This window comes from Heteronotia binoei, chromosome 1, assembly GCF_032191835.1.
Source record: "Heteronotia binoei isolate CCM8104 ecotype False Entrance Well chromosome 1, APGP_CSIRO_Hbin_v1, whole genome shotgun sequence".
Taxonomy (NCBI): domain Eukaryota; kingdom Metazoa; phylum Chordata; class Lepidosauria; order Squamata; family Gekkonidae; genus Heteronotia; species Heteronotia binoei.
The window spans coordinates 241275119-241301447 of NC_083223.1; the positions used below are offsets into that span (position 1 = coordinate 241275119).

General features: G+C 41.8%; 1 protein-coding gene across 1 annotated transcript; it reads right to left on the reverse strand.

Moving 5' to 3' along the window:
* On the reverse strand, nt 1-25719 carry MTMR9 (myotubularin related protein 9). The gene is made up of 11 exons (XM_060249992.1): nt 25489-25719; nt 23745-24145; nt 18465-18573; nt 15092-15217; nt 13694-13867; nt 8736-8953; nt 6046-6207; nt 4886-5027; nt 4021-4241; nt 911-1062; nt 1-502 (listed from the first exon to the last, which is right to left on the reverse strand). Exons 2-11 carry the CDS (start codon nt 23927-23929, stop codon nt 324-326), a joined length of 1668 nt encoding a protein of 555 aa, XP_060105975.1. The 5' UTR covers nt 23930-24145; nt 25489-25719; the 3' UTR covers nt 1-323.
* Between the last annotated feature and the right edge of the window lie 610 nt (nt 25720-26329).

The window sequence follows — 26329 nt, forward strand, 5'->3', positions numbered from 1 at the left end:
AGGTTTAACAGTGTTTCCAGAGCCAGAGTTGACCCTGAAATTGTATACTATTTATTACAAGTTGCAGAATTTGCCAGGAGAGGACAGTAAGATTAATTCAGTTAGGACACTTTTGCTCCCATGAAAAAAAACCAAAGAAACAATGCCATTAGGGTGCAAAATGACTATTAAGTGCCAAGAGAGGGACTGAGAAGCAAAAGGGTTCAAAATCAACTGCACCAAAAAGGAGCTTGAGTGCATGCAAGTCTTGTGTTGAGTGCTTAGTGTAGTGATAACTCGCCCAACTGAGTGGGGATGACCTTGGCTGCGAGTCCAGTGCAACATTAGGGGCTCTCTGGCATCCCATCGTCCTGTGTGCTGTCATCTGTCTCCAGCTCTGCCAGCTGCCTCCTCAGCATATTCACTTTCACTTGGAGTTCCTTGTTATATTTGATGATATTGATCATTTCTTCATAAGATTCATCCAAAAATTTGGAGGATCGGTTCCAACGAAGGAAGACACCTGGGGCAACAGAGAAATAGTAGTATTAAACAGCAGCAGCCACACACTCTCTTCCCTTAAGCATAACAAAAGGCATGATAATATACTCAATTGGTTTCTTGCAGACTCAATTGGTTTCTTGCATTCAGAAAGAAGATGTACATCTGGATCCTTCTCAGAAGCAAGAGTCCCCTGACACTGTCAAGCCTTTCTGCCAGGGGATGCATTTGACAATCTACGTCAGGAGGCCAGGCAGCTCTATAAAGCTGCCAACAGAACAAGAAGTCTTGGGCTGTACATCTGGGCTCAATGTGAGGGCTGAGCTGCATGTTACGCTTACCATGAAGGTAAACAACCTGGCTGCTTAATTAGTATTTAAATGACTCAATTAACCCACTCGCTCCACATCCCAGACTCAGGCTGTCATACCTTCCCAGAGCTGCAGACTCTGCGGTGCAACTGAGGGCCAGATGACCAGGCTGTTGGCCTCAAAGAGAGGATTCTTGAACCTGTTGAGCTCTTCAGGCCGATTTACCCAGGACCACAAGGACATTGTTTTCTGGGGCAGCTTGAGTTTACACCTGGCAGAGAAATCAGTATTACTCGTCTGCTCTTTTGAAAAAACAAAACAAAACCCTCAGCCATCTTCTCCATTTGCCAAATGAATCCTAAGGGGCCAGAGTCTTTTCTGTTCGGCTGACTGCTGAAGGAAGGAAGGCTGGCAAGAGCACGGGTGTTCCTTTGGCAAATTCTTACGCGGCATAGCTACCAACTTTCATCTACACTTAAATTCAAGATGAACTCTGGAGAACACCTGAAAAGCTTCAAGTGAAGTCAGGAGTTTTAACACAAGAAATGAAATATCTGAGAGGTTTTACACAAATCCCTTCTTCACATGTTGTTCTGTACTCAATGCAGGAAAAATGAGAAGAACGCAAAAGTATTTTTCTTTGAACCTCTGTAGATTCCTTGACTCCTGAAACTGGTGCTTTATGACATTATTTCAAGACAACCCTCTTCAGACTTTCCCAGGATACCCCTGCCCACCACCACAGAGAGGACTCCTGCCTCTTGAAAGCAAAACGTTATATATATGGACTACAGTCAGTGACCAATTGCAAAGAAATATAGAAGAGGGCAGAATGCCACAAGAACAACACTGGAATACCCTGTACAGGACTATTATATAAAATGCAATTACCAAGGTAATGGCCCCTTCCCCACTACAACAACCACTCAACTGCTGTATATTGCCAGCACCGAAAATTCCAAGTAGAAGTTCTCGGGGTGGGGGGGGGGAGAACAGACTTGAAAGAGTGGTTCTTTTACTTTATCCAGGGCCTTGGAGAGATGGAGAAAGAAGACAGAAGTGGAAAACCTCCAGGTCACTTCACCAGCACCTGAAACAATACACACTCACTTTGCACTGGACATCAAGGGCAGGGGATAGCAAGGAGTTGGGCTTCTGTGTGCAGGAAAAAGAGTAGTAACATGGCACAAAGCCACAAAAGAGGCATCTGTTCCATTCCCAAATGCTACTACCCTTCTTATCTGAGTGTTCAGGTTGCACTTCATTTTGCTCAAGACTCTTTGGGAAGACAGAACACAATTCTCTCACTGCTGTTGCCATCTCCAAATACTAGTATGAAGGGAGAGAATGGAGTTCTCCAGTATATGCCAAAGGACCTGAAAAAGGGGGTGGTGGAAGGGGCTGGTAGTGACTCAAAATAATTCTTGGCTACTAAACCAGCCTAAAAGTTTGTGAAACCAGACTTCACTCATGATCTTGGGAGAAATAGCACCTTGCTCAATAATGGTGGAGACAAAAACATACAATGCACTTGGCCTTGTTTTGTGTGTAAATACACATAATAAAAGAAAGAGGAAGTGTAGAGAGTGAGACGAAATCCCCCATTCTTTACATTCACTGGGTAAACAAATATGACCTTTCAAAACAAGCATTCAGTAATGCAACACACAAGTTCCCTCTTGTGGCAGGAAACATCAAAGCATCAAAAAAACCCCCACCAAACATGGATAAGTCAGCTGATTGACAAATAAAGAAGAAACAGCTGAAGGATAACAGCAAGGCAACCTTGGAAGATATAAGCATCTACTCTTTGAAGGAGCCCACCAATAGCCAGGGTTTTTTTGTTTGACATCTCCAGCCAAGCAAAGCTTTGAATGGCAAGGCAAATAATCTGGTATCTTATACATGGAATACTGATTTCCACAATGTTCTGTCCTACTGATCTCAACTTGCTCTCTTTGCTCATTTAGATTTTTCTTGCTGTCACCTATGAGCTTAGAATAGTTTGTTGCAGTTTTTCCAAAAACAAGTTCTTTCTAAAGGATACAAAAGTCAAATTAAAGGCTGACATCTCAGAGATGCTTTTTTAAAATATAACCCAGAAACCTCAATCTACAAGGCACTGCTTTCTGAGAGAAATCCCATGCTTAATAGCCATTTGTTGAACATGCATTGTAGAACAGAATGAATTGGGTGGGAGCAAAGATCAGTCACAGGAGTCAATTGGATGGTGTCCAGAGCTCTGCCCAGGAGAGTGCGGGCTTTGCATGCCCAAGTCCTTGGATTTTCTCCCTTGCAGCTTAAAGACAGAACAGGACAAAACAAAAAGGTCCACCCATCTACTGATCCTTTCAGACTTTTCCACTTGCTTGAACTGGGAAGGGCCACCACGACAATACCTGAGAATCAGACAATTAACATGTTTTGCTTGGCATATGCTTTTGCAATTCCTATGGGCATGTATGATATTCTGTTTGCTATGTGTTGGCAAAGAATTAAAGAACCAATGTCTGGTAAGGATATCTTAACACAAACTTATTCTGTTTCTAAATCTCCAAGCAGAATAGATGTCATGGGCTGCACTACAGTTAACAGTGGGGTTTGCTGTATACCTGCACAAGAACATGAAAACCTGTGGGTGCAGTAATCCTAAAGCCCAGGCTGAACTTCCTGCTATTGGAACTGGGCATATATGTGTGCTGTACTGCACATCATTTATTTTATTTCATTTATTTATTAGGCTTATATTCCACCCTTTCCCATAACGGGCCCATAACATAAATTGAACAATAAAACACATCATGGTGTTAGTGCAGTACTCTGAACCTGACCTATAGCATCATTTGTCATTAAAGGTTTGCCCCTACTGCTGCAGGCTCTCTAGCTCAGAGGTACACCACATGCTTTGCATTCAACAGGTCATATTTTCCATCCCTGGCATCTGCAATAAAAAGATGTCAGGTAGTAGTGGCTAGAAAAAGATTCATGCTGATAGCTGTAGAGTGCCACTGCCAGTCAATCAGAGTAGACAATACTGGACAAGCTATACTGATCCAGATTAAGGCAACCCTGCATGTCTACAACAACTTAAAATATAATTTAAAGTCTCAAAATCCAGACTCCTAACCAGAAAAATGGTTGCTCAGTTCCTTATCCATAATGTAGAGTGCAATTGTGAATGGTTATTTTGCAGTGTCCCTTCCTCTCAACCTCCAAGACGCCCATTTACCTTTCATTTTCATTGTTGCCCAAGAAAGTGCCAAACTGGGAGGCATAGGAATGTTCAAAGAGCATGATGAGGAAATGATAGTTGAACTCAAAAGAACAAGGGAATTGACGAAGAATTTGCCAGACACAGTCCAAGAAGAGCAGGAAGACGGGAGCCTCCCATTTCTGCTTGCTATTCGAGTAGGCTGACTGTGCACAGCGTAGCTGAAATGGGTGACCGGCCTGCAGGAGGAAGACAAAGAACATTCCATGACATATATTAAAGGTGCAATGAAAGGAAAGAGTTAAAACTATTCAATGTAACAGTCTATATATATTAAAAAAGTAAAATGTCTGGAAGTACAGAAGCCAATGAGAACCCTTTTTTCACTGTCTTTCCCTCCCCCCCCCCCTCCCCAAGGAAAAGAAAAACATTTTTGGGGAAAGTGAGTATTATGCAGTACTTGTTTTTATCAGCTTCAAACATTACCTGAGTACTTCAACAGGAAGATAATGTAACATGTGTAACTTTGTTACTAAAAACTTGTACTGTTAGATATATTTAGGAAAAGTAAATTATTTCTACTCAAATATTTATTCAAGCTGTAATTAGAAATATACCCAGAGATGCACTAAACTACATTATAACTTAACTAAGCGTCTACAGCAACTGTGAAGAAAATTGTTATGATAATGGAATGCAGGATGCCTTCATTAACACACAAGAAGCACTGGCCCCAAGATAACTGCTTTCCTAGGACCTGCTTTAAATTGGGTATAGCACCTAAGCCAGCAGCTTCTTTGTCATAGGATTGAGAGGCAACAGAAGAAAGGTTTTCTTTGCATTTGGGCTCTCCTAGTGTGAATGTGCATCCAGTACTTCTTACCTGCAGCCACTCCCTCTCAACCAGAGCTTCAAAGCCACATATGGTCCTGCATCTTGGATCTAAAATAATCTGAGCCAGGGAAGTCACCTGTAGTGTTGAATCAGTTCCTTCAGTCCCATGAACCAAGACAGATGCTCCCTCTCTGGGGAAAAAACCCAAATAAATAAGAAGACTTCAGATGGACAAACTTAAATATGCCATATACCAAGAGCCAGTGCAATGCAGCACGCTGTGGTAGAATGGTGGCTTTGAATCATCAAGATCTGCTTCCAATCCTTTCAGTTATGAAGTTCAGCTGAGTTACTTTGCACCAAATGCCATTTACTCTTCTCCAACATTTATAGAACACTTATCTGACAAGGTTCCAAAAACAGGGTAGAATCTCTTAAATCTTCATGAGCCGCTAAACCACCATGAAACAAAAAATCTGCAAAAGCTCCCTAAGTTCAACCCTGGTAAATTTTATTTATACATGTAGACAAAAAGTAAAAATACCTTTTTAAAGGTAAGGCAGAATTATCTTACAGGGCTTTTGGGGTATAGTTTTCAAGAGTCAAAGTTGCCATCAGCTGCTCTACTGCAGTCCAAGGCAGCTACCCTTTGAAACTATCTTACAGGACTTTCTGCCACAAACCTATGGAGAGTAAGTCTATTGATGGCACTCAGTCATGAAAGCTAAATGAAGCCCCTGTGGTCAGAGGCAGTATGTCTCCTCAGTAGATGCCAAAGTGTACAGCTTCAAGAGGGGATAGAATGAGCATATGGAGCAGAGGTCCATCAGTGGCTATTAGCCACAGCTTATTGTTGGAACTCTCTGTCTGGGGCAGTGATGCTCTGTATTCTTGTGCTTGGAGGGGCAACATGGGAGGGCTTCTAGCCCCACTGGTGGGCCTTCTGATGGCACTTGGGTGGGTTTTTTTGGCTACTGTGTGACACAGAGTGTTGGAATGCATGGGCCATTGGCCTGATCCAACATGGCTTCTCTTATGTTCCCAAGAGCTGCTGCCTTCATGCCCCACTTGGGCTTCTCAGCAGCAGCTGGTTGGCCAGTAGAACATAGAATGCTGAAGTAGGTCGACCTGGCTCTGATGGGTTCCTTTATTAAATTTCCTGATAATGAAAAGCCTGACAGAGGAAAGAAAGACATGTCAAGGAACTACCTGTCAATGCACTGAGCAGCCAAGCAGGCAGTGGTCAGAATCTCCTTAATATGGGTCAACCAATTAGATGCCTCCAGCTTACTCAGCCAGCGGTCCATATTATGTGACTGGTCATTGCAGGCTTCCACCAGCTTGATGAGGCTTTCTTGAAGGATATTGTACCTACATAGAAATAGTAAAGAATTATTTGTTATATAAACATAATTTTAATACCCCCGCCTAACGGTTTGAAGAAACAGGCTGAAACACTACCCAGACCACCAGACATCCAGCCATTACAACCAAAGTGAATCTGGTTCAGGAGCTTGCACCCATGGCAGAAGTGAACAAGAGTCCCCCCCCACTCTCTCTTTGGACTTTTTGTTGTGAAACATGTTTGATCAACACTGTGGGGCTTTTCTGCTACCATATGCAGTGCTGTCTTATTAATCTTATCTTTTCACTTGTGCCAGCATAATAGAGCCAGAGATAAGGACAAGCTGGATTTCAGGATGGCACGGAAGTCCTGGAATTACTGACATGGAAAACTGGAAGGGAAACAGCCTCAAAATAAGAGATCCTCAAGCAGACCTATCATTAAACTAGGCAGAGAAGGCTAATCCTCTGCCACATAGCAATGAAGATCCTGTGAATTTAGGAAGAGGTATTTGTGAGTTTCCTGCATTGTACAGGGGGTTGGACTAGATGACCCGTGAGATCCCTTCCAACTCTATGATTCTATAACATGCCACATTCCCTTGCTATCATGGCTGCTGCAACCACCTTAACCCTGGCTAGCAAATTTCCATTCAACATTGTCCATGCCATTGTGAGACAATAAGCTATTTTAAATGTGTTTTAATGTTTATTTTGGTAGCTGTTTTGCCTAGGATACCCAGGAGAAAAGCATATAAATATTTTAAACAATGAAGCAGAAAGAGAGATGAAAAATAAGTAGACCTATTATTTTGGTCTGTCGAAGTAAAACCTAAATGAACAAATGAAACCACTTTATGGTGATGCTGTGCATTTAGCATAGTATTGACTCCAACTGGCAACAGCTGCCAAAGGTGGAATTCCAGAAGGGATTTTCACTCCAGCCCTGCTAATCCTAGACCCTTTTAAATAGATATGCCTGAGGACTGTGTCACAGAGCGGAGTGCTGGATCAACTATGTTCTTAAACTGAAGTGCATATTCCAGATAATTTTCCATGGATTAGTTATATCTTAACCGTTAAGAGATCCTGAATATCCACTCTTGCTTTGCAAATTTCAAGTACATTAAAAAAAATCTGCAACTTCCTATGGGATAAATTCACCCCCTTCACTCACTCAGCTAATGAAGTATATTTCTTGTTCGGATGAGGATTTAAGCACAAAAGGAATTAGTAACATCATAAAGCTATAAAAGATGGAAAGTGCATCTATGCATGATTCCTGGGGAGATTTCAAATGCTAGAAGAGAGCTAAGTAAGTCCAAAAGACACACCACAGGACCTCAGAGGCTTTCACAGCCCTTTCCTCAACACGTGTGAAATTAAGCTTGCATAGGTCAATATGGAGAACCAGCAAAAAAAAGTGGCGCCTCCCAACTTCTGCGTTGAGTTTCTCAACATAAAGTACCAGTAAGAAATTTAAGTTACTTTCTTCACTGTTCCTCAAGGCTAGCAGGAGCACATATTATGCAAAACTATGCACATTTACTCAGTATTGATACTGAACTCAGCAGTTCTTGAAGCATGGGGTATAATGTGCAAAAAGAGGTTACACTAACTAGCCCATGGTCATGGAAGGAATTTTGTGGCCTGATGGATTTAAATGGTCACCTCTCCTTGTCTTCTCTTCGCAGGCCACCACGATTGAATTCTTCAAGGGGGAAGATTGACAGGAAGGTGAGAATGCATGACAGGACAAGAGGTTTTTTTCATTTAGCAATGCATCCTTGGGTAATTTAGGAATTTCCTTTCAGCTAATGCAGCAGCATGAAATTGGGCAATAAACTGTACTGCAAGCATGCTTGTGCACGGAGTACAATACCTGTGCATATCCAGCAGAATGTCTCCCCCCATGACTAATAATTACACTTTTATCTCTAAGTAGCCCACGGTGGCTTACTTGGCTTCTCTACACCCCTACTCATTTTAGCTTCACAGCAGCCCTTTGAAAAAAGCTAGGCTGAGTGTGTGTGACCATTCCCACGATGACTGGGACTGAACAGGGCTTTGAAAACATGTCTCCCTGGTCTAAGTCCAGCACTTCAGCCAATTCACCACATGGACTCTGTTTAGGGCATTGTCCATAAAAAGGTGGGCTAGTAATTGCAACAATCCTGTTTGGTGTAGTGGTTAAATGAGTGTTTGGTGTAGTGGTTAAGCATGTGGGCTCTTATGTGGGAGAACCAGATTTGATTCCCCATGCCTCCACTTGCAGCTGCTGGAATGGCCTTGGGTGAGCCATAACTCTTGCAGAGTAGTCCATGAAAGGGCAGCTTCTGTGAGAGCTCTCTCAGCACCACATACCTCACAGGGTGTCTGCTGTGGAGGAGGAAAGTAAAGGAGATTGTAAGCCACTCAGATTCAGAGTGAAGGGTGGGGTATAAATCCAATATCATCATCAGCTTTACTTTCAGCAGCCTCAGTTTATCCTCCAACTTCTAATCTTTAGAAAGTTGAAAGGATATTCCTGACAGCTGATCGCTTCTCACACTCACCTCTCAATGGACTTGTGAATCCTTCTCCATTGAGGATAATGGGCCTCCTGCTCAAAGCCTCCACCTTTGGCTCGGGCTTGCTGGGCGATGTTCAGGGAGCGGGTGTCAATGATGTAGCCACGTTTGCCTGCCCGAAGAGTGGCATTGATCAGCTTCTCGTCCTCCTTGCAGCGCCTCCCATTAGTGCCCGTGAGTGGTTGACTACTACGCATCATCACCTGGGAAGATAGTAGTCATGTAATTTTAGTCTGATTTCTGTGATTAAAGGATTACATATTGAACACTGGCATAAGAACATCAGCTCAAGGGCTTCCAGGTTACGTCATCTTGCCTTCAGGGGTGTCTGCAGATCATCCTCCTGTGGCACCTCTGAATCTGGCTGTTGGAGGGGCGTCACAGACGTGGCGCCTCCATAGGAAAGCACTGGATGGGTTTTTCTTCGGCATGGGACTTTTGCGGGGAGCTAGGGGTACAGCGGCAGCTGCCCCTGTGCTTCCTGCATGCCCCGAGGCTCTGCAGCCATGATAGCTGGTGCAGCAGCAGAAAAAGGTGACCGCCCGATTGCTTTCTTTCGCTTTTCTCAGTAAGCTTTTGATGTAGTGTCTTTCTACTTCTATTGTGGCAATTCTACTTGACAAGTAAGTGAACTTTCAATTCCACTGGCTAATGGGTCGTTTTACATAACAACGAGAGGTTAGCTCAAAGGAAGGGATACAGGTGGATTATATGCCTACTTCCTCTTGCAAATGAGGCCTCAAAAAGTCTACGAGCAATCTTAAGTATCGGTAATTACTTGAATTGGATTGAATACAAATACTTAAATCGACCCGGATTATAATTAGACATATGTTAAAGAGACTGTTATTTGGCTGCAATATGATCTGAACATAAATGAGATATATTCTAGAGAGATCTGTCCCTGTCTCCTGACTGCATTTGAAATGATAACATTTGAAATCTCAGCTGGAGCTAATGTGGAATGTTGATTTAACAGGATCGTGAAGCTACCTTTCAACTTGGATTAAGAGACTGAGTTTGCTGACAGAGAAAAATGGCACTGCCAAGCAAAATGTCTTATAAAAAAGATATCTTATGGAATATTACTTCTCTGAGACAGGATCTTGGCTCATTAATGCAGCTGATTAGAAAGCAAGTGGGAGCTTTTATGCTGAAAGCTAGCAAACTTTCAAATCTACAGGAGCTGAGTGCTAAAGAAATTCTGCTGACGTCTGCAGAATTAGAATGGGGAAGTGATCCACTCTGAAATGAACAAAAGAAAACCAAAATGGATCCCTATGGCGCACTTACAAAACAAGACTGGAAATCAAGATTGAGTGAAGTCATGCTGAGAGGAAGAAATGGCGTTGAATTCTTCTCATTATCGAGAGGGCAGGCCACATTGAGAAGAGAGAAGGTGCATCCCGATCAGCAAATTAAGATATGAAAATCTTTCAGGAAGGACTCTTGAACTTTTTCCCTTTTTGTGGATGGTTGGATATGGAACCTTCAATAAGAATTGACATGCGATTTTAAAAGACAAAGTGTGATGTCTGGGTTACATTAAATTGGTTTTCTCTGGTGTAATATGGATATAGAAACTAAAGGAATTCAAAAGTTTTTAAATTTTGGGAAGAAGGATTCCTGAGTTTTAGTTTTTCTTGCGGGTAAACAAATATGGAATCATTAATAATGAATTGATATGTGATTTTAAAAGAACAAGGGAGATTCTAAGGAAGGAAGGGTGTTGTTAAAATTTTAGTTAAATATACAGTTAATTTGGATCAATGCTAAAGAGTGCAGACAACACATTTATTTTTACATAGCAGATTTATTCTTAGTATGTTTATTTGGTGAAATTGCTCATATTGACGTAAGAGTTGGACTAATTGTTAAAAAGGCAGATATTTTGTAATCTAGTAGATTTGTTTCTAATATGCCCCTTTGGAGAAACTGTTTATACTGAGATGGACAAATTAAGTTGTATTTTTTTAAAATTTGTTAATGATAAAGATATGCTTATTTTTGTGCTTATTTTTGTAAGGGTATTGTTAAACCAACAAATTAGTTTGTGCTTATAACAGGGTTAAGCTAAATCAGACAAATATATGTTGAGATGGTTTTGAATTTTTTTTTAAACGTTATATACTTATTTGTGTTCAAGAAGAATTGTTTAGATTCATATTGCTAGTACTAGTTTAGTAAAAAAAATTCTGTAATGAAAGAAAGGATGGTAAAATATATGGAGACATTTATATTGCAGGTAAAATGATCTGGGTATTTCATTTGGAGGTAGAATTATAATTGATATATTTGCACTTTTTTCTGTTTCTCCCATTCTGTAAATGCCCCTTCCCCCCTTTTATGTATTTTTTGCTCTGCTTTTTTTCCCCTTTGTATTTAAAATCAATAAAAATTATAAAATCCAAGAACAGCAGCTCAACCAGGCAGCAGCAAAGGCAAAAACATTGGCTGAATCAAAGGAGGCCTTGGCTATTTGGCATCAGTTATTTTCTGTGTGGCTGTTTGTTTGGGTGTTACTTTCCTTGAACACTGAGATGTCAAAAAGGAAGCTAAAATACAGATTGAGGACATAGCCCTACATTTAAAGGTCAAATACCAGTTTAACCCAGGATTGGTTTCTACAGGGAAGGGGTTCTGGCTCAGTGATTGGATAAAGCCCAAATTTAATCCCTGGCATCACCAGTTTTAAAAAGAATTAGTTAGCAGATGTTGTGAAGGACTCTGCCTGAGGCCTCTGAGAGCCATTGCTGCTGAGAATGGACAATACTCACCTTGACAGACCAAAGGTCTGACTCAGAACTGGGCAGCTTTGTGTGTGTACTAGCAGTAAAGCCCATTGTGGGAAGAAATACAATAGGCCCTATAAAAATAGTGGGGGTGGGGTTGGTGATGAATGTGTACATAGCAGGAAGGAAGGAAGATAGACTAACAGAATGAAAGAAAAAGAAACAAAGAAAGAATGAGGGGAAAAGCAGGAAAAAGATGGGGAGAAAGGAGTGCAAGAATGAAAAATGAAAGGAAGGACGATAGAGAGAATGAAATAAAAAGACAGAACGAGACAAAGAATGAAAGAAAGCACAAGGGAGAGGTTAAAAAGGGGGGGACAAAGGAGTAAGAAGAAGGAAGATAGAATGAAAGAAAAAGACATAGAATCAGAGGAAGGAAGGGAGTGTTAATGAAAAAGTTGGGGAGAAATGAGTGAAAGAAAGGAAAATTAAAGGAAGGAAGACAGACACACAAACAGGCAGGTAGGCAGCCACTGGAAGCTTCCCTTTCACCCCCTCCCACTTGCAGGCAGAAGGGAGCAAAACAGAGCCTTCCAACAGCTCCCCGCCTCTTAATGCAAGCAGCTGACAGGCGGCCCCACTTTGCTAGTGGCTGTAAGAGGGAGGGAGCCATTGCAAGCCTCCCTTTCACTCCCTCCTGTTTGCAGGCAGGAGGAAAGCAAAAGGGAGTGCATTTCATCTCATGGGGCCATAGGACAGAGTGGACTCCATTGTATCCTGAGCCAATAGGACAGAATGGAGTCCATTCCATCCTATGGGACCACAGGATATAATTGAGTCCATTCTGCCCAGTGGGCTCATAGTATAGAATGGACTCCAATCTGTCCAATGGGCCCATAGGACAAAATTGAGTCCATTCTGTCCTATGGGCTGGCAGAACAGAATGGAGCCCATTGTGTCTTATGGACCCACAGGACAGAATAGAGTCCATTCTATCATATGAACCCACTGTAGCCCAATTTGAATAGAAAGCCAAGAAGGTCAGAGCGCCTGCTCTGGCTGCAACGCCACTGAGGATGTTCTCCACAGCTGAGAACAAAACGTCTGGAAGAAAAACTTTCTCCAGTAGAACACGGCACTTGAGCCCGAAAGATTCTACAAACCCTAATGATGTTACCAGCTGTGAAAACCTGAAATCTTTGAATAGAAAGTGTTTGCAGGTGGAAAGGGGGCTTGATTCATTGTATAATGTCAGTCTGTTTATCTACTGCTGTTGAACTGGCCCCTCTCTGCTATGAATGAACATCCCTTTTTGACAACTGAAGAGACGGAACTGAAACTATTTCTCAGACATGTCTCAAAATTTACTGTTTGCTTCATGGTAGCATTGTTCATATGTGGGAAGGGGTGAGACAGACTGTCGCAGACTTCCTACAACGGGCCCTGAGGAGAGGCAGTAGTGATGAGTAAGCCTCCAGGAGAATCTGTCAGCTGAGAACTGTCTTCCTCAGATATCAGTGGCCATCTGGTGGGGTTCTTGCCTGGTGGGGTCGGCAGTGGGTGGAGGACAGCAGAATTAGCCAGTGGCTTGCCAGAGACAGAATGCAAGCCAATCCTGTGTAGCTCATATCCAACTAATGAATATCCTCAGATATGCCACCATGGTAGGGTTTTTATTATCTACAGGATGTTTTCATTTAAAAAAACCCCACTGCAATGTGAAATCTGCCTTGAAGGTTGATCTAGGTGTACATGCTTCCTGGCACCTCTGAAAATGACTGTGGTGGTTGCAAAGGCCAAATTTATGTCCACTTGAGGTATCACTGCAATCTGTCAAAATTATGGCCTGTTAGCAGCAGTGCAAACACAGACATCTCCTCAGGGATACACCTTGCCAGACAACCCATTCAAGGGGACATGTAATCCTTTACAGACACTTAGAAGACTGCACTTGAGATGCCTTCTCTTTCTTGTATGAATAAAACAAGGGCAACATTTTGAACTTAACAGAGGAAAAGCTGCCTGTGGCCCAAAAGGAAAGAGAGGGAGTTACAAGAATGATACTTACTGTTCCCTGACAGTTATCTACATGGCATGAATACATTAATATTGTCCCAGAGTTGACAATTTTCCAAATCAATGTTAATAATTGAGTTTATTCAAGGAAAACCCAAGCATACTGATGCAGAATATATTCAAGTTCCAACTTACCATCCCATTTTTCTTGTGGTAATAGCTGAGCACCGGGAAGCGTCCGCCATGGCGAAATGTGGCAACTTTACAAAGAGATTCATCATCAATTGATTTAGGGACAGTGACAATTGGTGGGTAAGATGGACAGACGGAGAAGTCTTTGTTGACATAACTCAGTCTCCATTCATTTGTCTGGGGGATAAAAATAATTAGTAAAATATGATGATAACCAACAAGATGATGGTTTCCTGGTGGATCAATAAAAATAAATGCCATTTTAAACAATCAACTTCAAGATGCGGAGGTACCCCAATACCTGGGATTCTTACTCTTCCAACGGGGACTTCTTTTCAATATTGTTTGCTTTCCCCAATTTCACATGTGCTCACTCACTATGCTCTTTCTTAATTATTATTAATAATCCGCCTTTCTCACTGAGACTGGAGATATATTAGAGGACATAAACAGTGCAATGAGTCTGCATAAGACAACCAATGAACAGTGCAGTAAGACCAGGCTTACAGCATTAGAGAATAAGGAAAACAACAAACTATCAAAAGCAAGATATACTATAAGAAAGTGGGTTACAAAGTAAAGACAATGCAGTAAAAGCATGTGATATTTACAACTGCAGAAGACAATTCCATTCTGCAAGTGCCCTTCTGGGCTGTTCATTCTACTATAGTTCTCATTGCTTTTTAAAAATGTCCTCTTGAAGACTGTTTTGCACATTCTCCTCCCCAGTTTTACATACTGCTAGATATTTAGTCATGCCCAAGAAGGTCACATTTGAGTTTAAACCACTTGCGCATAAAAGCAGGTAACACAGATACATGCCAGACACAGAATGCCTGTTCTCAGAAGGCTCCTGCAACCAACTATTTCTCTGAGCTCCTGAATGTATCAACAGTTACTCTGGTATTTTAAAAATTATAATTAAAAATAAAATCTGCTGCCTGATTAGTCAGAGTTGCATTTTTGGCCGATTATAGAGTGTTGACAATCAATCAAAAATCAAAATAGTAAACAAGCAGATGTTCTTTCTCCCCATGCTCTTCAGATACCACAGGCAACCAAAATGGCTTGCAGGAATCAAAATCTAATACAAATGATAACAGTCAAGGCAAACAGTTCTGCAACTGAGGGAGTCCTTAGCTGAACTGGCTTCAGGCACAGGAGAGGGTACCTGGCTGATCTCTGCCCTCTAACAGTGGCCCTTTGATAACTGTTGGAAGGCAGAGGAAGACACACCTTGGGGGCCCAGGATCAGCCCCTGTCTATAGGCTAGAACATAATGCACAGCTGAGATATGGCACATCCCTTTTAAATGCTGGCTAACAGTCAAGAGCCAAACAAAACAGTACGATAAAAAAATCTTTCTAAAACACACACACCCCTATATCAAATAGGACTTACTACTGAACTGAGAAGCTCAAACTCTTGCTCAGGCAAGAAGGAGTGCCAGCCATCTTCAATGACTTCAAACATGGGCCGGTAAAAGAAAGGATACATCAGGGTGATGGAATCTAAGGTGGACAGTGCCTGCGGGAAGAAAGAGAAACATACTGTTGGCTGAATGCTCTTTTCCTCAAGAGGTCAATGAGCCCAACCAGGAATTCTAAAGCTCAGTTTCATCTTCATCCCTTAACCTCTAGTGTTGTTTCTATAACCTTTACTGGTCACAATGTCCATCCACATGCACCGCCTATCAGCTATGTTCTCTTAAGAACTAGAGATATAAAATGTCCAAAAATTCTAAAATCATAAGGGGTGAGGATAAGAAAATGTCGGAGAAAACTAAAATAAATGCAGAGCTTCTTTAGTGAGTCTAAACTGATTTTACTGCTTTAACGGCATAAAATAGGTTTTTTATAACTTACAGACTACCATTGTACTACTTGGCATATTTATGAGTTAAATAAAAATGTCTTAGTTATGCACAAGCACAGCTGAAAATATACCCAATATTTGAGCAGCAGCACTGCTAATTGCTTGACTCTGTGCTACCTTAGCACCTTTGCTGTCTGAGAGGTAACAAACATAAAATAGGAAACAATTTTTGTAGTGAACAAACGAAACAGCATTATTTAGGCAGAAATAGGAAGGCAAATACCATGTTTTATGTATCACAGTTTATAGCACTGAAAGCATTATAGCATATACTTTGTCCCTGAAATTAGTCAAATTTAAACAATCAACATCTTAAAAAATATGTTGTATGTTGCTGCTGTATACACAGAAATTATCACTACTCTGATTCAGTAGTTAGTATGCAGCAGTAGGTTAAAGAGGAAGTAACAACCAAACACTACAGCAAATAAAGCTACTTTATCTTGCTGCAAACCACAGGAGAGGTGGTGCTTCTAGAGAATGTATTCCATTATCATCCACATTAGACGGTTATAAAACACTCTACCTAGGACTGCCTTCAAAGGATTGTGGGAACCTTTAGCTGGTCCCGAACATGCCAGTATGTATTTTAACTGGAACCCATCACAAGGACTATGAAACACTCATCTTAGTCCAAAAGCACCAGTTATTGATTTGTCTCCTAGCTTAATTCAAAGTCCTAATCTGACATTTAATGCCCTAAACAGCTTTAGATCATGACATCTGAATTACCTCCTCCACTCACACAGGCCTGCCCAAACTATCAGCTTCCAGTATTCTGCCCTGTATACCTTCATCAGCTAGAGTAAGGCTGGTAGGTAAATGGACAGAGCTTTCTCAGCTGTGGTTCCCAGATTGCTGTAGGGAAGTGAGTTTCATACATCCCAGAGCTCTTCACTCCTGGCTTTCCAAAAAGGCCTCTTGATCTGATGCAGTTTTCACTCTGCACCACTGGTTCATCTAAAGCCCGTCCCCTATTGTCTTATTGCTGATTTAGCATTCTTGCTTTTTCTAGTGGTTACAAGTTTTATTAAGTTTAACTTTTACTGCTGTAATGTGTATTTTCAGATTTCTGTTGGCTGCTGTTATTGAATTTCTGTGTATATTTTTGACATTATTTATCAACCCACTTCTGTGCTACCTTCTGCCATTCCACAGTAAGCACAAGAATGCTTGTGTCTATAGAAACACACCTCCAATATAAAGCAGTTCAATAGCCCTAAAATTTAGTATTCCAATGCTAGAAAAACCAGCATCCTAAAACCAACAAACCACCAAATCTGACAGCTGTCCGACTACCTGATTAGTTCAGATAAAAGGCCCTCTCAAAGATGACCATTTTATTGAGCTGGTGGAAAAAGAGAGACACAGCAACCAGTGGCCCATTCCAAACCTCTAGGAAAGCCCTGGAATGGCCTTTCACATAAGATGGGCCAGAGAGGATAAATTGGCCTGATGAATGCAGTTGGAGCACCAGTTCATAAAGAGAGAGCTCCCTTCAGATACATGGGCATCAGGTCATATAAGTCTTTAAAGGTTAAAACTAGATGAAGCTGCTTTATCCTGAATCAGACTATTGGTCCCTCAAGGTCAACACTGTCTACTCAGGGAAGTCCAAGGCCTCAGGGAAGAGGTCTCTCATCACCTATTATACGGTCCTTTTAACTAGAGAGGCTGGGGTTTGGACCTGGAACTTCCTAGGGCCTTTGGCTGAGGCAGCGGACATCCTTATTTCCATCTGCTTGACCTCCCTTGCCTGTCATGATGCTATATTGTCTTACTTTAATTTATTATTTCATCTCTGGGCCCACTGCTGTACTGATATATAGAATGCGCCCAGTGGAAACCACCATCTGTGACATATGTGTTATTTGTTTTATTGTATTCTATGGTTTTAGCTTGTAGTTTTTAATTGCTTTAACTTTTGTTGTTATCTGCCCTGAGCCCACTTGCGGGAAAGAGCAGAATACAAATTAAAATAAATAAATAAATATACACCAAGCAGATGCTCTACTATTGAGCCATGGCCCCAACTCTGAGAATGGAAACAAATAGTCAGTGTAAGCATTCTCAAAGTAATCTTGTAGAAGTTTCACTGAGTATTATTGATATTAGAAAGGTGGGATATAAATTCCCTAAATAAAACCATTACAGTGTTCCTCATTAAAAGACCCTGTCTATGATCTCTCCCTATCTAATCTCTGGAGACAGAGCCAAAGTTTCCAATGAAAACTGCAACAGATAGGCAGGTTCATATGAGAAGAGGAAAGCCTTTGGCCATGGGAACACAGCAGCTGGGAGTGGCTCAGCTACTATGAATAGTAGATACAATGGAACCTTCAAAACAAGTAGTCAAGATCTGGCCTGAACAGAACTACTCTTAAAATAACACTGGTATAGGCAGATGCACAATGCTGCACAATTCTCTTTTTGTCCTTTTTCTGAAAACGTGAATTTTCCCAGCCCACGTGCTCTTTTCAAATTGTTTATTGAAGCTACAGCATTTGTCAACTTTCTACTACTGACAGTTTCCCCAGCATTCAGGAAGTTGGTGCACATCATCACAGCAGCTTAACTGATGGTTATATGTGCCCAGGTTTCAGCCTACCACATTTGAAACTACCTTTAGGAGCAAGAGAATGTGTATCTGTTAATATTGAACACAATGAGTTCTATACTAAATAAATGGAATACCTCAACTATACGCAACCAATTACACTCACGGTCCACTTTAAAAATCAAGAAAGGAAATGGAAATGCTTGACTAAATTCTTGGTCAAGCTTTACCATTCCAAAAATATCCCACTTGAGAACCAGGCACCACTTCAGACTCCAAAGATCTCAGTTGGAAGGAATGAGGTCTTCATTCCATCCTGCCAACTCTTATGGATCACCTTACCTCAATGGAGCTAGCTATGTTCAGAGACTCCTCCATGCCAGGAATGTCAAGCTGAATAATCCGCAGGTCTTTGCATTTGATGATGATGGTCCCCAAAGAGCCAAGAAACCTGCAGTGATAAAGCAGGAGCATTCAAGAGGAGGACAACAAAGCAGCTCAGGAGGAGGACAAAAAACAGCCATTTACAGAATCTCACGGCATTCAACAGGGAATTGTCAAGCATGGCTGAATATTATTGTCAATTGATTGTTTTAGGGTCTGCCCAAATCTGATCTGTGAATTGTCATGGAGGACCCAAGTCTGTTTGTTTATTATTCTTTCCCCTCTTCCTTTCCCGCTTTATGGCTGTTAAGTTAGAGTAGTGTGAAGGGAACAAAGTAATCAGCACCTTCCCATATAGTCTCCCGAGGGAGGATGAGACAGGGAAAGTAAACAGTTTAGGTGTGAATGCTTCCCGCACCCCCCTCCCTTGGAATCCCTTTGAAGTATGCCTTAAAAGTATTGTATCAATGTATCAGTTTCATTACTCTCAAAAAATGGCTTCTGCTAAAGTATCAGTCTATCAATAAACGTAGTCTTTGTATCAACTTCAACTCGCCATTGAACCCGCATGCTTGACAGGAATGTGATGCAATGGTGTGTGGAGGGGAATAGCTGAAACCCCACAATTTAGCTGATAAAACCCTTTATTCAGAGACAGCAGTAGCTAACTCAGAAACACTACAAAAAAGGAGGCTACAAGTTACCTCAGCAAATAGGAATAGAGTGCTGGACTAAGACTTGACCTACTACTGTACCATGAAGTTCACTGGGTGACCCTTGCCAGGTGTACACACTCTCATATTAGCCTAACTAACGGTTGTTGTGAGGAGAAGAGTTAAAACTCATGTAAGCAGCACTCAGTTCTCTAGAGGGATAAAAACAGATCGGATAGACATTCTCAAAAATAACACAAAAGGGGAAGGAGGGAATACACATAGGAAAGAATGGTAGGAAGGGTCTTGAAAGGCATCAGCACTGCTGCAAATCACACATACAACCCTGTTCCCCTCAATGACCTCCTTGTTGAGCTTATTTCTTGCAGCACAGCTGGCAGGGAGGGGGATCAAAACACCTATGAGGTGAAAATCTGCAAGGAAGGAAAAAGACAGAAAAAGACTGTCTGGAATGATCCAACTGCAGCCTCTCTTAATGCCTCTGGTTTCTTTACCTTCTCTAGAGGTATGAGGGACTTCATGGTCTTTTCCCAAATTTTTCTGACAGAAAAATTGGGAAAGTTTATGAAGCAGAGGAAGAACAACTCCTATGAAATATTTTCTGTTTCTGAATTGTCTTAAAAAGCATTTCATGCAATCCAAACAGATAGTATGAAAATTCCAAGCATACTCTCCATTTCTGTGGTGAAAAATTGGGAAATTTGGGGGGAGTACTGAAAACACTCCTATTTTTTCCTTTTCAAATAAGGGAAATGAAAGTAAATATGTAGTAAATAACACTTTCTACAGCATTAGATAATGATCATTCTATGTATATTACACGCACACACAAAATTTTCAAGCAGTGTTCTTGTTTAAATTTAAATAATTTTGGCAACAATCAATACACTACAATATGTTTAATGCTAATACATTATTAAAGAGTTTGGTGTTTTCTGTGTTATAAAGTTTAAGTTAATATTTACATATGGTGATAGCTCTGCCTATTGTGACTATATGAGTACTTCTGTTCGAATCAGACACTTGATTTTCTTTACAACATATATTTCTTTCTGCCTTCAACTTTTCTTTTTCTTCCCTTTCAGATGGCAGCAATTAAGATACATGTGCTAAGATGGCTAAGGTGGTATAGGGTACAGCAGTTTGCAACAATTTCTCAAGTGGTGGCTATACTTGCAATTTTTCTTATTTTAAAAAAAGGACATTCATAGTTCTAATTTCCATAAAGATGCCAAATACTACTATTTTAGGTGCTAATAGAACTGACCCATGCTATGTTGTTTAGTCAGAACATTAGCTTTGAAAGAAAAGTACTATCTATATTCCAATCCTCCCCTCCCCATATTCTACTTTAAAACACCATAGGGAAATTAATCTTTGTGGCTTGAAAATTTCAGTAAATGTTACATTTCTAACCTTCACAACAGACTATTCACATGCCTCACCTTTTCTCTAAAACTATAAAGGTTAGGAACACAATACCATAACGTAGAAAAGAAAAGGGCAGGAATTGAAAAGAGTAAAAAAGAGGGATCCTAAACTGCTCCTCAGGACGCAGGCAAGATAACTATGCAATATAATTGCCTTTCTTTGTTAACATGAGCTGCTTTGGGAGAAGATGGCTGTCTGAAAAGCAGGATATAAACTTAGAAGGACATTAAATAATGTGGAGTACTGGATAAAGAAGTCCAGAGACAGATGTCAATCCTCTTAATTTAATTGGGTAGAAGCAAAGAATGTGGAATCGACCTGCACAGCAAAGCATATCACTGCTATGGTAATTTTAAACTGGATGAAGCAGCTGACGGAGACTAGGAAGACTCAGACCCACAGAGTCAGTTTCCATGGTGAGGGAGTGGTCCAGACACAGCAGATCAGCAAAAGCAGATGAGGTCAGCCTGGGGTCTTGGGATTATACTATGCACTGCCAGGACAACAGACCCTTTTTGCTGTCATGCAATATTCCTTTGCCACACCCTCCCGTACAACTAAACAAATCCCCTTTCCCATATTCCTTAATTACACTAAGATACCAACTACTTAAAGGGACCAATGTCTATTTTTAGACTATTCTTATACTCTTCTATTCTCCCGAGTGGGGATCCAAAATGTCTTATTATATATGTCCTCCAGTCTTCTATTTTATTCTCAATAACCACCCTTGTGAAGTAGGCTAGGCTGACCAGCCCGAGGTCATCCAGAATGCTTCCTTAGCACATTGGATTCAAATCCTAGTCTGGCACTTTAACCACTACACCACACTAGAAGCAAAGCACGCACTCAACTTCTGAACTGTGAACCTGGGACCTTATATAGTGTTCCTGCTTTGCCTGAATAACTGAGCTACAAACCTGGGATGTGATGTTCACAAAGCATGCATCATCTGAGTCATCATCTGGGTACTGCTCAAGGTGCTGATACTGTCATCAACAAAGCCTTTCACACCTTTGCTGAGCACCCTCTTCTCTTATACCGTAACAACCTGATGAGCATCTTCCTGCCTGTACCATAGACACACCAGGTGCAAAAGTAACTGCCCCACATCTTTAGCTACCTTTACAGGTCCATCAATATCCAAGGCTGCGCGTTTTCCAGAAGAACAGTAAGGAGGAAAAGCCTACTTTCCTCCTTGGACTGTCCTTAAATGGCCATAATTAAACATATTTACTTTAAGTGGCTATTTGTCTACAACAATCTGCTCCAAACCATTGGGAAGGGATAAGACAGAAATGAAAGCAATGGAGTAAAGATATAAAATCACCTTTCAGCAAGGTCACATTTTTATTTCACCCTTCCTCTAAGGAGTTCAAGGTGGCTCTGAAGAAGAAGACGACTGCAGATTTATACCCACCCTTCTCTCTGACTCTCCTATATCTTCTCCCCCCACAACAGACACCCTGTGAGGTGGGTGGGGCTGAGAGGGCTCTCACAGCAGCTGCCCTTTCAAGAACTCCTGCGATAGCTATGGCTAACCCAAGGCCATTCCAGCAGCTGCAAGTGGAGGAGTTGGGAATCAAACCCAGTTCCTCCAGATAAGAGTCCAATCACTTAACCACTACACCAAACTGGCTCCGAAATTTACTCTCCTATGAGGTAGGTTAAGCTGAGAGAGATTGACTATCCTAAAGATGAGCTACCTCCAATCCTAGGCTGTCTATGTCAAATCACATCAAACAGTCTCTTCTATCTGCCCCTTGCACTCTGCCAACAGCCACTCTGGCAAGAAACACTTTCAACAAAGCTAAGAACAGCCAATCTGCAATAGTAAAGGGGGGGGGGGGCGGCGGCGACGGCAGTTGATGCCCATACAAGGAGAAACAGCCATTTCCCCTCCCCCCCCCGCAAGGAAATTGCAAAACAGCATGACGGGTTTAAACAGGAGGATTATCTGGTTCCAACCCACTTGTAGTTCTTCAATGCAAAAGAAAGCAGCATATGAGAAAACGTGGGATGCCTGGAACAAACTAAAAGCCCAGCAGGTTGCAATTTCTTCTATCAAGTCAATCAAAGCCAATTAATCCTCCTTTACCTCTACAAATTAAATGCCATTCCCATGGTTTAAAATAATAGGGGGAATTCATGGAATTGGAAGGTTCAGAAAGTTATCAAGACTTTTGCCAAAGTAGGACCCATCCACTGGAATGATGTTCTTATAGATTCAGCAAAGGCAAAATAAATAAACCTTCATTCAACACATAGCTAACTTATTGAAATGACTGCCACAATATGTGGAGATGGCTATTTGTCTTTTTAAAAAAGGATTAAACAAATGTGTGGCTTATCAGTGGGTATCAGCCACAAGAACTAAGTGGAGCACTGATGTTTACAGGAAGTATACTTTTGCATTTGGCAGGCTGCTCTTGGAAACGAAATGCTGGACTAGATTGCTCTTTGGTCTCAGTCAACAGCACAGTCCTTAAATCCTTATTACGTAATCAGGAGTGTGCCACACCAGAGGGGAAAAAGGAGGAAAACCACCCTCAAAACCAAGATAAGCACATCATATCAGAAACTGGGCCTGAAAATAGAACCAGATGTCACCAGAGGTGAAATTTGTTTCCAGCACAAACATGCAGCAGTAGGGAAAAGGATGCCTCTTAAAAGCACAGGCCCAAACTCTTTTGCGGGGGGGGGGGGGGAGGAGGAATCTGCACAACTGTGGGGGCCTTAGCTAATTGGGGATGTCTTCCTGTTATTATCTGTGGAAATCAGGGACCATGTGCAGGAGCAAATAATCCATCTATTCAGGTAAGGAAAATATTATTGGAGAAAGAAAAGTATTTGAAGGTGCCAATGCTTCCTTGGCCAAAACTGCAATAGGACACTAAGCATACTTATTACAATGACACTTGTAGACTCAACACACAACAAAAAAAATACTCCTTCATTCAACACACAATGACTGCAACAAGATGTGGAAGTGACCACTAGTATTTTATCCCCTCTAGTGTTATTATCCTACCAAAATATTTCAACTGAGATCTTGGGGAAAATAAGAGACATTTCACAGGCTGTATCCAGTTCACCCACTCTGTTCCCCATATGGAAACAGCAGCATTCTCACCTCTTTTCAATGGAATCAATGTTGGAATGAAGAAGCCAAAGTTCCTCTACATTGTCCTGCCGCCGTGAGGAGAAAATCAGGTGATGCCCCGTCAAACAGAGTGTCCCCTCCACTAATGGATAAAAGGGACGATGAAGGATGACATTATCAGCTCGAGGTGTCTTGATCAGCTCAGCAAACTCCATGGTTTTTTCCAGATTTGGTACAATGTCCCTGCAGTCAATTAGTATAAACCTTAAATTTCCAGAAAGACGCAACCCAGGTTCTTGGCAGCTTCCACGCAGGCCACAACCCTTGAGATTACTGTACTAGCTGAGAGTCAACCATTTAGTAGGGGGCATTGCTGCAAGAGCCCAGTTCTTACTTGTTGGGAGAAGATAAGAAGATCTTGAAACTTGTTGCTTAGAAAACAAAAACGAAAACATTAACATTAATGGAGAAGCAGAATAACTACAGGTAGGGAGAGGATTGGGGAAGTAACTTTCTGGGGAAAGGTGAGATGTCACAATCCAAGGTTCAGTGAAGTTGTGGTTTTGCAATGTCACAATCCCATCTCTCCCCAGGTGTGACATGGTGTAAAATGGCAATATCTCCTACCCCTACCACAATCCCATACCATTTGCCTTTTCTTACATCTATAAAAAGCTTAAGTACATCAGAGAAAATTTCAAGATGGTGTGTTTGTTATCATTCCTTCTTTCAATCTCTGAAAAAGAGAAGGAAGCAATGAAAGTTTTGGTTGCCAGTGTGGTGAGATTAACTAATCCCACAAACCAGCTTTAAAGCAGGTGGATTACAAAACATCCATCAACCACCAACATCAGGTCTAGAATAAATCTCAGACTTTTGACCAGCAGGAAGAGTCAAGCTAAAGAAAGTATATCTGGAAAAAGCTATCCCTGACCTGGATTAATTTCTGGAGTAAAGGGACAGAGGACCATCAATTGAAAGATAACATTGTGCCAAATCTGGAACACATGAAGCTGCCTTATACTGAACCAGACCCTCAGTCCATCAAAGTCAATATTGTCTACTCAGACCGGCAGCGGCTCTTCAGGGTCTCAAGCTGAGGTTTTTCACACCTATTTGTTGACCCTTTTTAGTTGGAGATGCCGGGGATTGAACCTGGGACCTTCTGTTTACCAAGCAGATGCTCGACCACTGAGCCACTGTCCCTTCCCAAGAGCCCTGTGGCGCAGAGTGGTAAACCTGCAGTCGGAACCCTCTGCTCACGACCTGAGTTCGATCCCAGCAAAAGCTGGTTCAGGTAGGTGGCTCCAGGTCGACTCAGCCTTCCATCCTTCTGAGGTCAGCAAAATGAGTACCCAGCTTGCTGGGAAGTGCAGATGACTGGGGAAGGCAATGGCAAACCACCCCTGTGAAAATGTTGTGAAAGCAATGTCACCCCAGAGTCAAAAACGACTGCTGCTTGCACAGGGGACTACCTTTACCTTTTTAATATTACTCCGGAGGGGGGGGGGTAATTCGTTTCCAGAACCCTATAACAACAGAATGAAGGAGAAGAAAGCAAGGGAATAATGACATTATCTCCCTTTTTGTTAGAATCACGGGGGACCAATATCTTTTTATGTCTGTGCGGGGGGATTAATACCCTTAGTACCCTTCCCACTATGGAATTACAGGGTGCTCGGAGTACGGCATGATTGGGGATAACTGTCCTACGAATGCAGCATAGGAGATAACATTTTATCCAAATAGGGTTAAGAAAAGTGCCAATACCCACCTCGGCAAAAAGAACAGATAAAGGGTTTCAACCCCCAGCTGACGGAGGAGGGGTTCCAGGCTCCATGAGGTGCAGAGGGCTTTCAATATAGTCTTGCAGCAAAGGGATTAACCCCTTAACTAAATAAAAAGCGGGACTCAATGAGATAAACTACCTCCTTTTCTAACCCGCTCTACCAGCCACAGGAACCCCCCTCTGCAACCCTTCCAGCCTACGGGGAAAATCTCCAAACCCATACCCCGGATGTTGAGATACCAACGCCGGCAACTGGAGGGGAAAGGACTGACCAATCCACGCTCGCAAGATCCATTTGACTTTTTCAGCGCCCAATCTACTTCTGTTGTATCCTCCTCCAGCAGATGAGGGCGGATATTGAAAAAAATAGACGGGAGGGGAGGTGACTGGAGGAAACCGCACCCACCTTTGAGGGGCTCCTCTTGCCCTTACTGGAAACACTGTCTAGAAAAGCTTCCGGCTGGATACACATTCGCGAGCCCAAGGGTTCCACTTTCCAATGCTGCTCCCCACATGGCAAACAAATATCTATACTATAGCAATTAGAGTCAGACGTTAATTTGACCTAAAGCTCAAGCGTGAAGGTGCTTCTGAGCACGTTTGGAGGGACCTCGCGCTGGACTTTGCCTGCGGATCAATGCGGCTACCTGTAGTGTTCCTTGGCCATACTTGTCCCCGATTCTGGAACCATTAAAGAATAACTTCCGGGCAGGCGGAAGTATCTTTGCGCAGAATAAAAAACAAGAGTTAATACTTGTAAACGAAGTTACATCATCTTTAAAAATAGGTTGCAAATGACGTGACTCCCGCGTGGAACTTCGGGAAC

Excerpts from the sequence above, each read along its gene's own strand:
- MTMR9 (XM_060249992.1), bottom strand. The coding sequence starts at position 23,929 with ATGGAGTTTGCTGAGCTGATCAAGACACCTCGAGCTGATAATGTCATC. Across the intron at positions 13,868-15,091 it reads TTGAGCTTCTCAGTTCAGTA|ACAAATGAATGGAGACTGAG; the intron begins GTAAGTCCTATT and ends TTTATCCCCCAG. Across the intron at positions 503-910 it reads GAGTCTGCAGCTCTGGGAAG|GTGTCTTCCTTCGTTGGAAC; the intron begins GTATGACAGCCT and ends CTGTTGCCCCAG.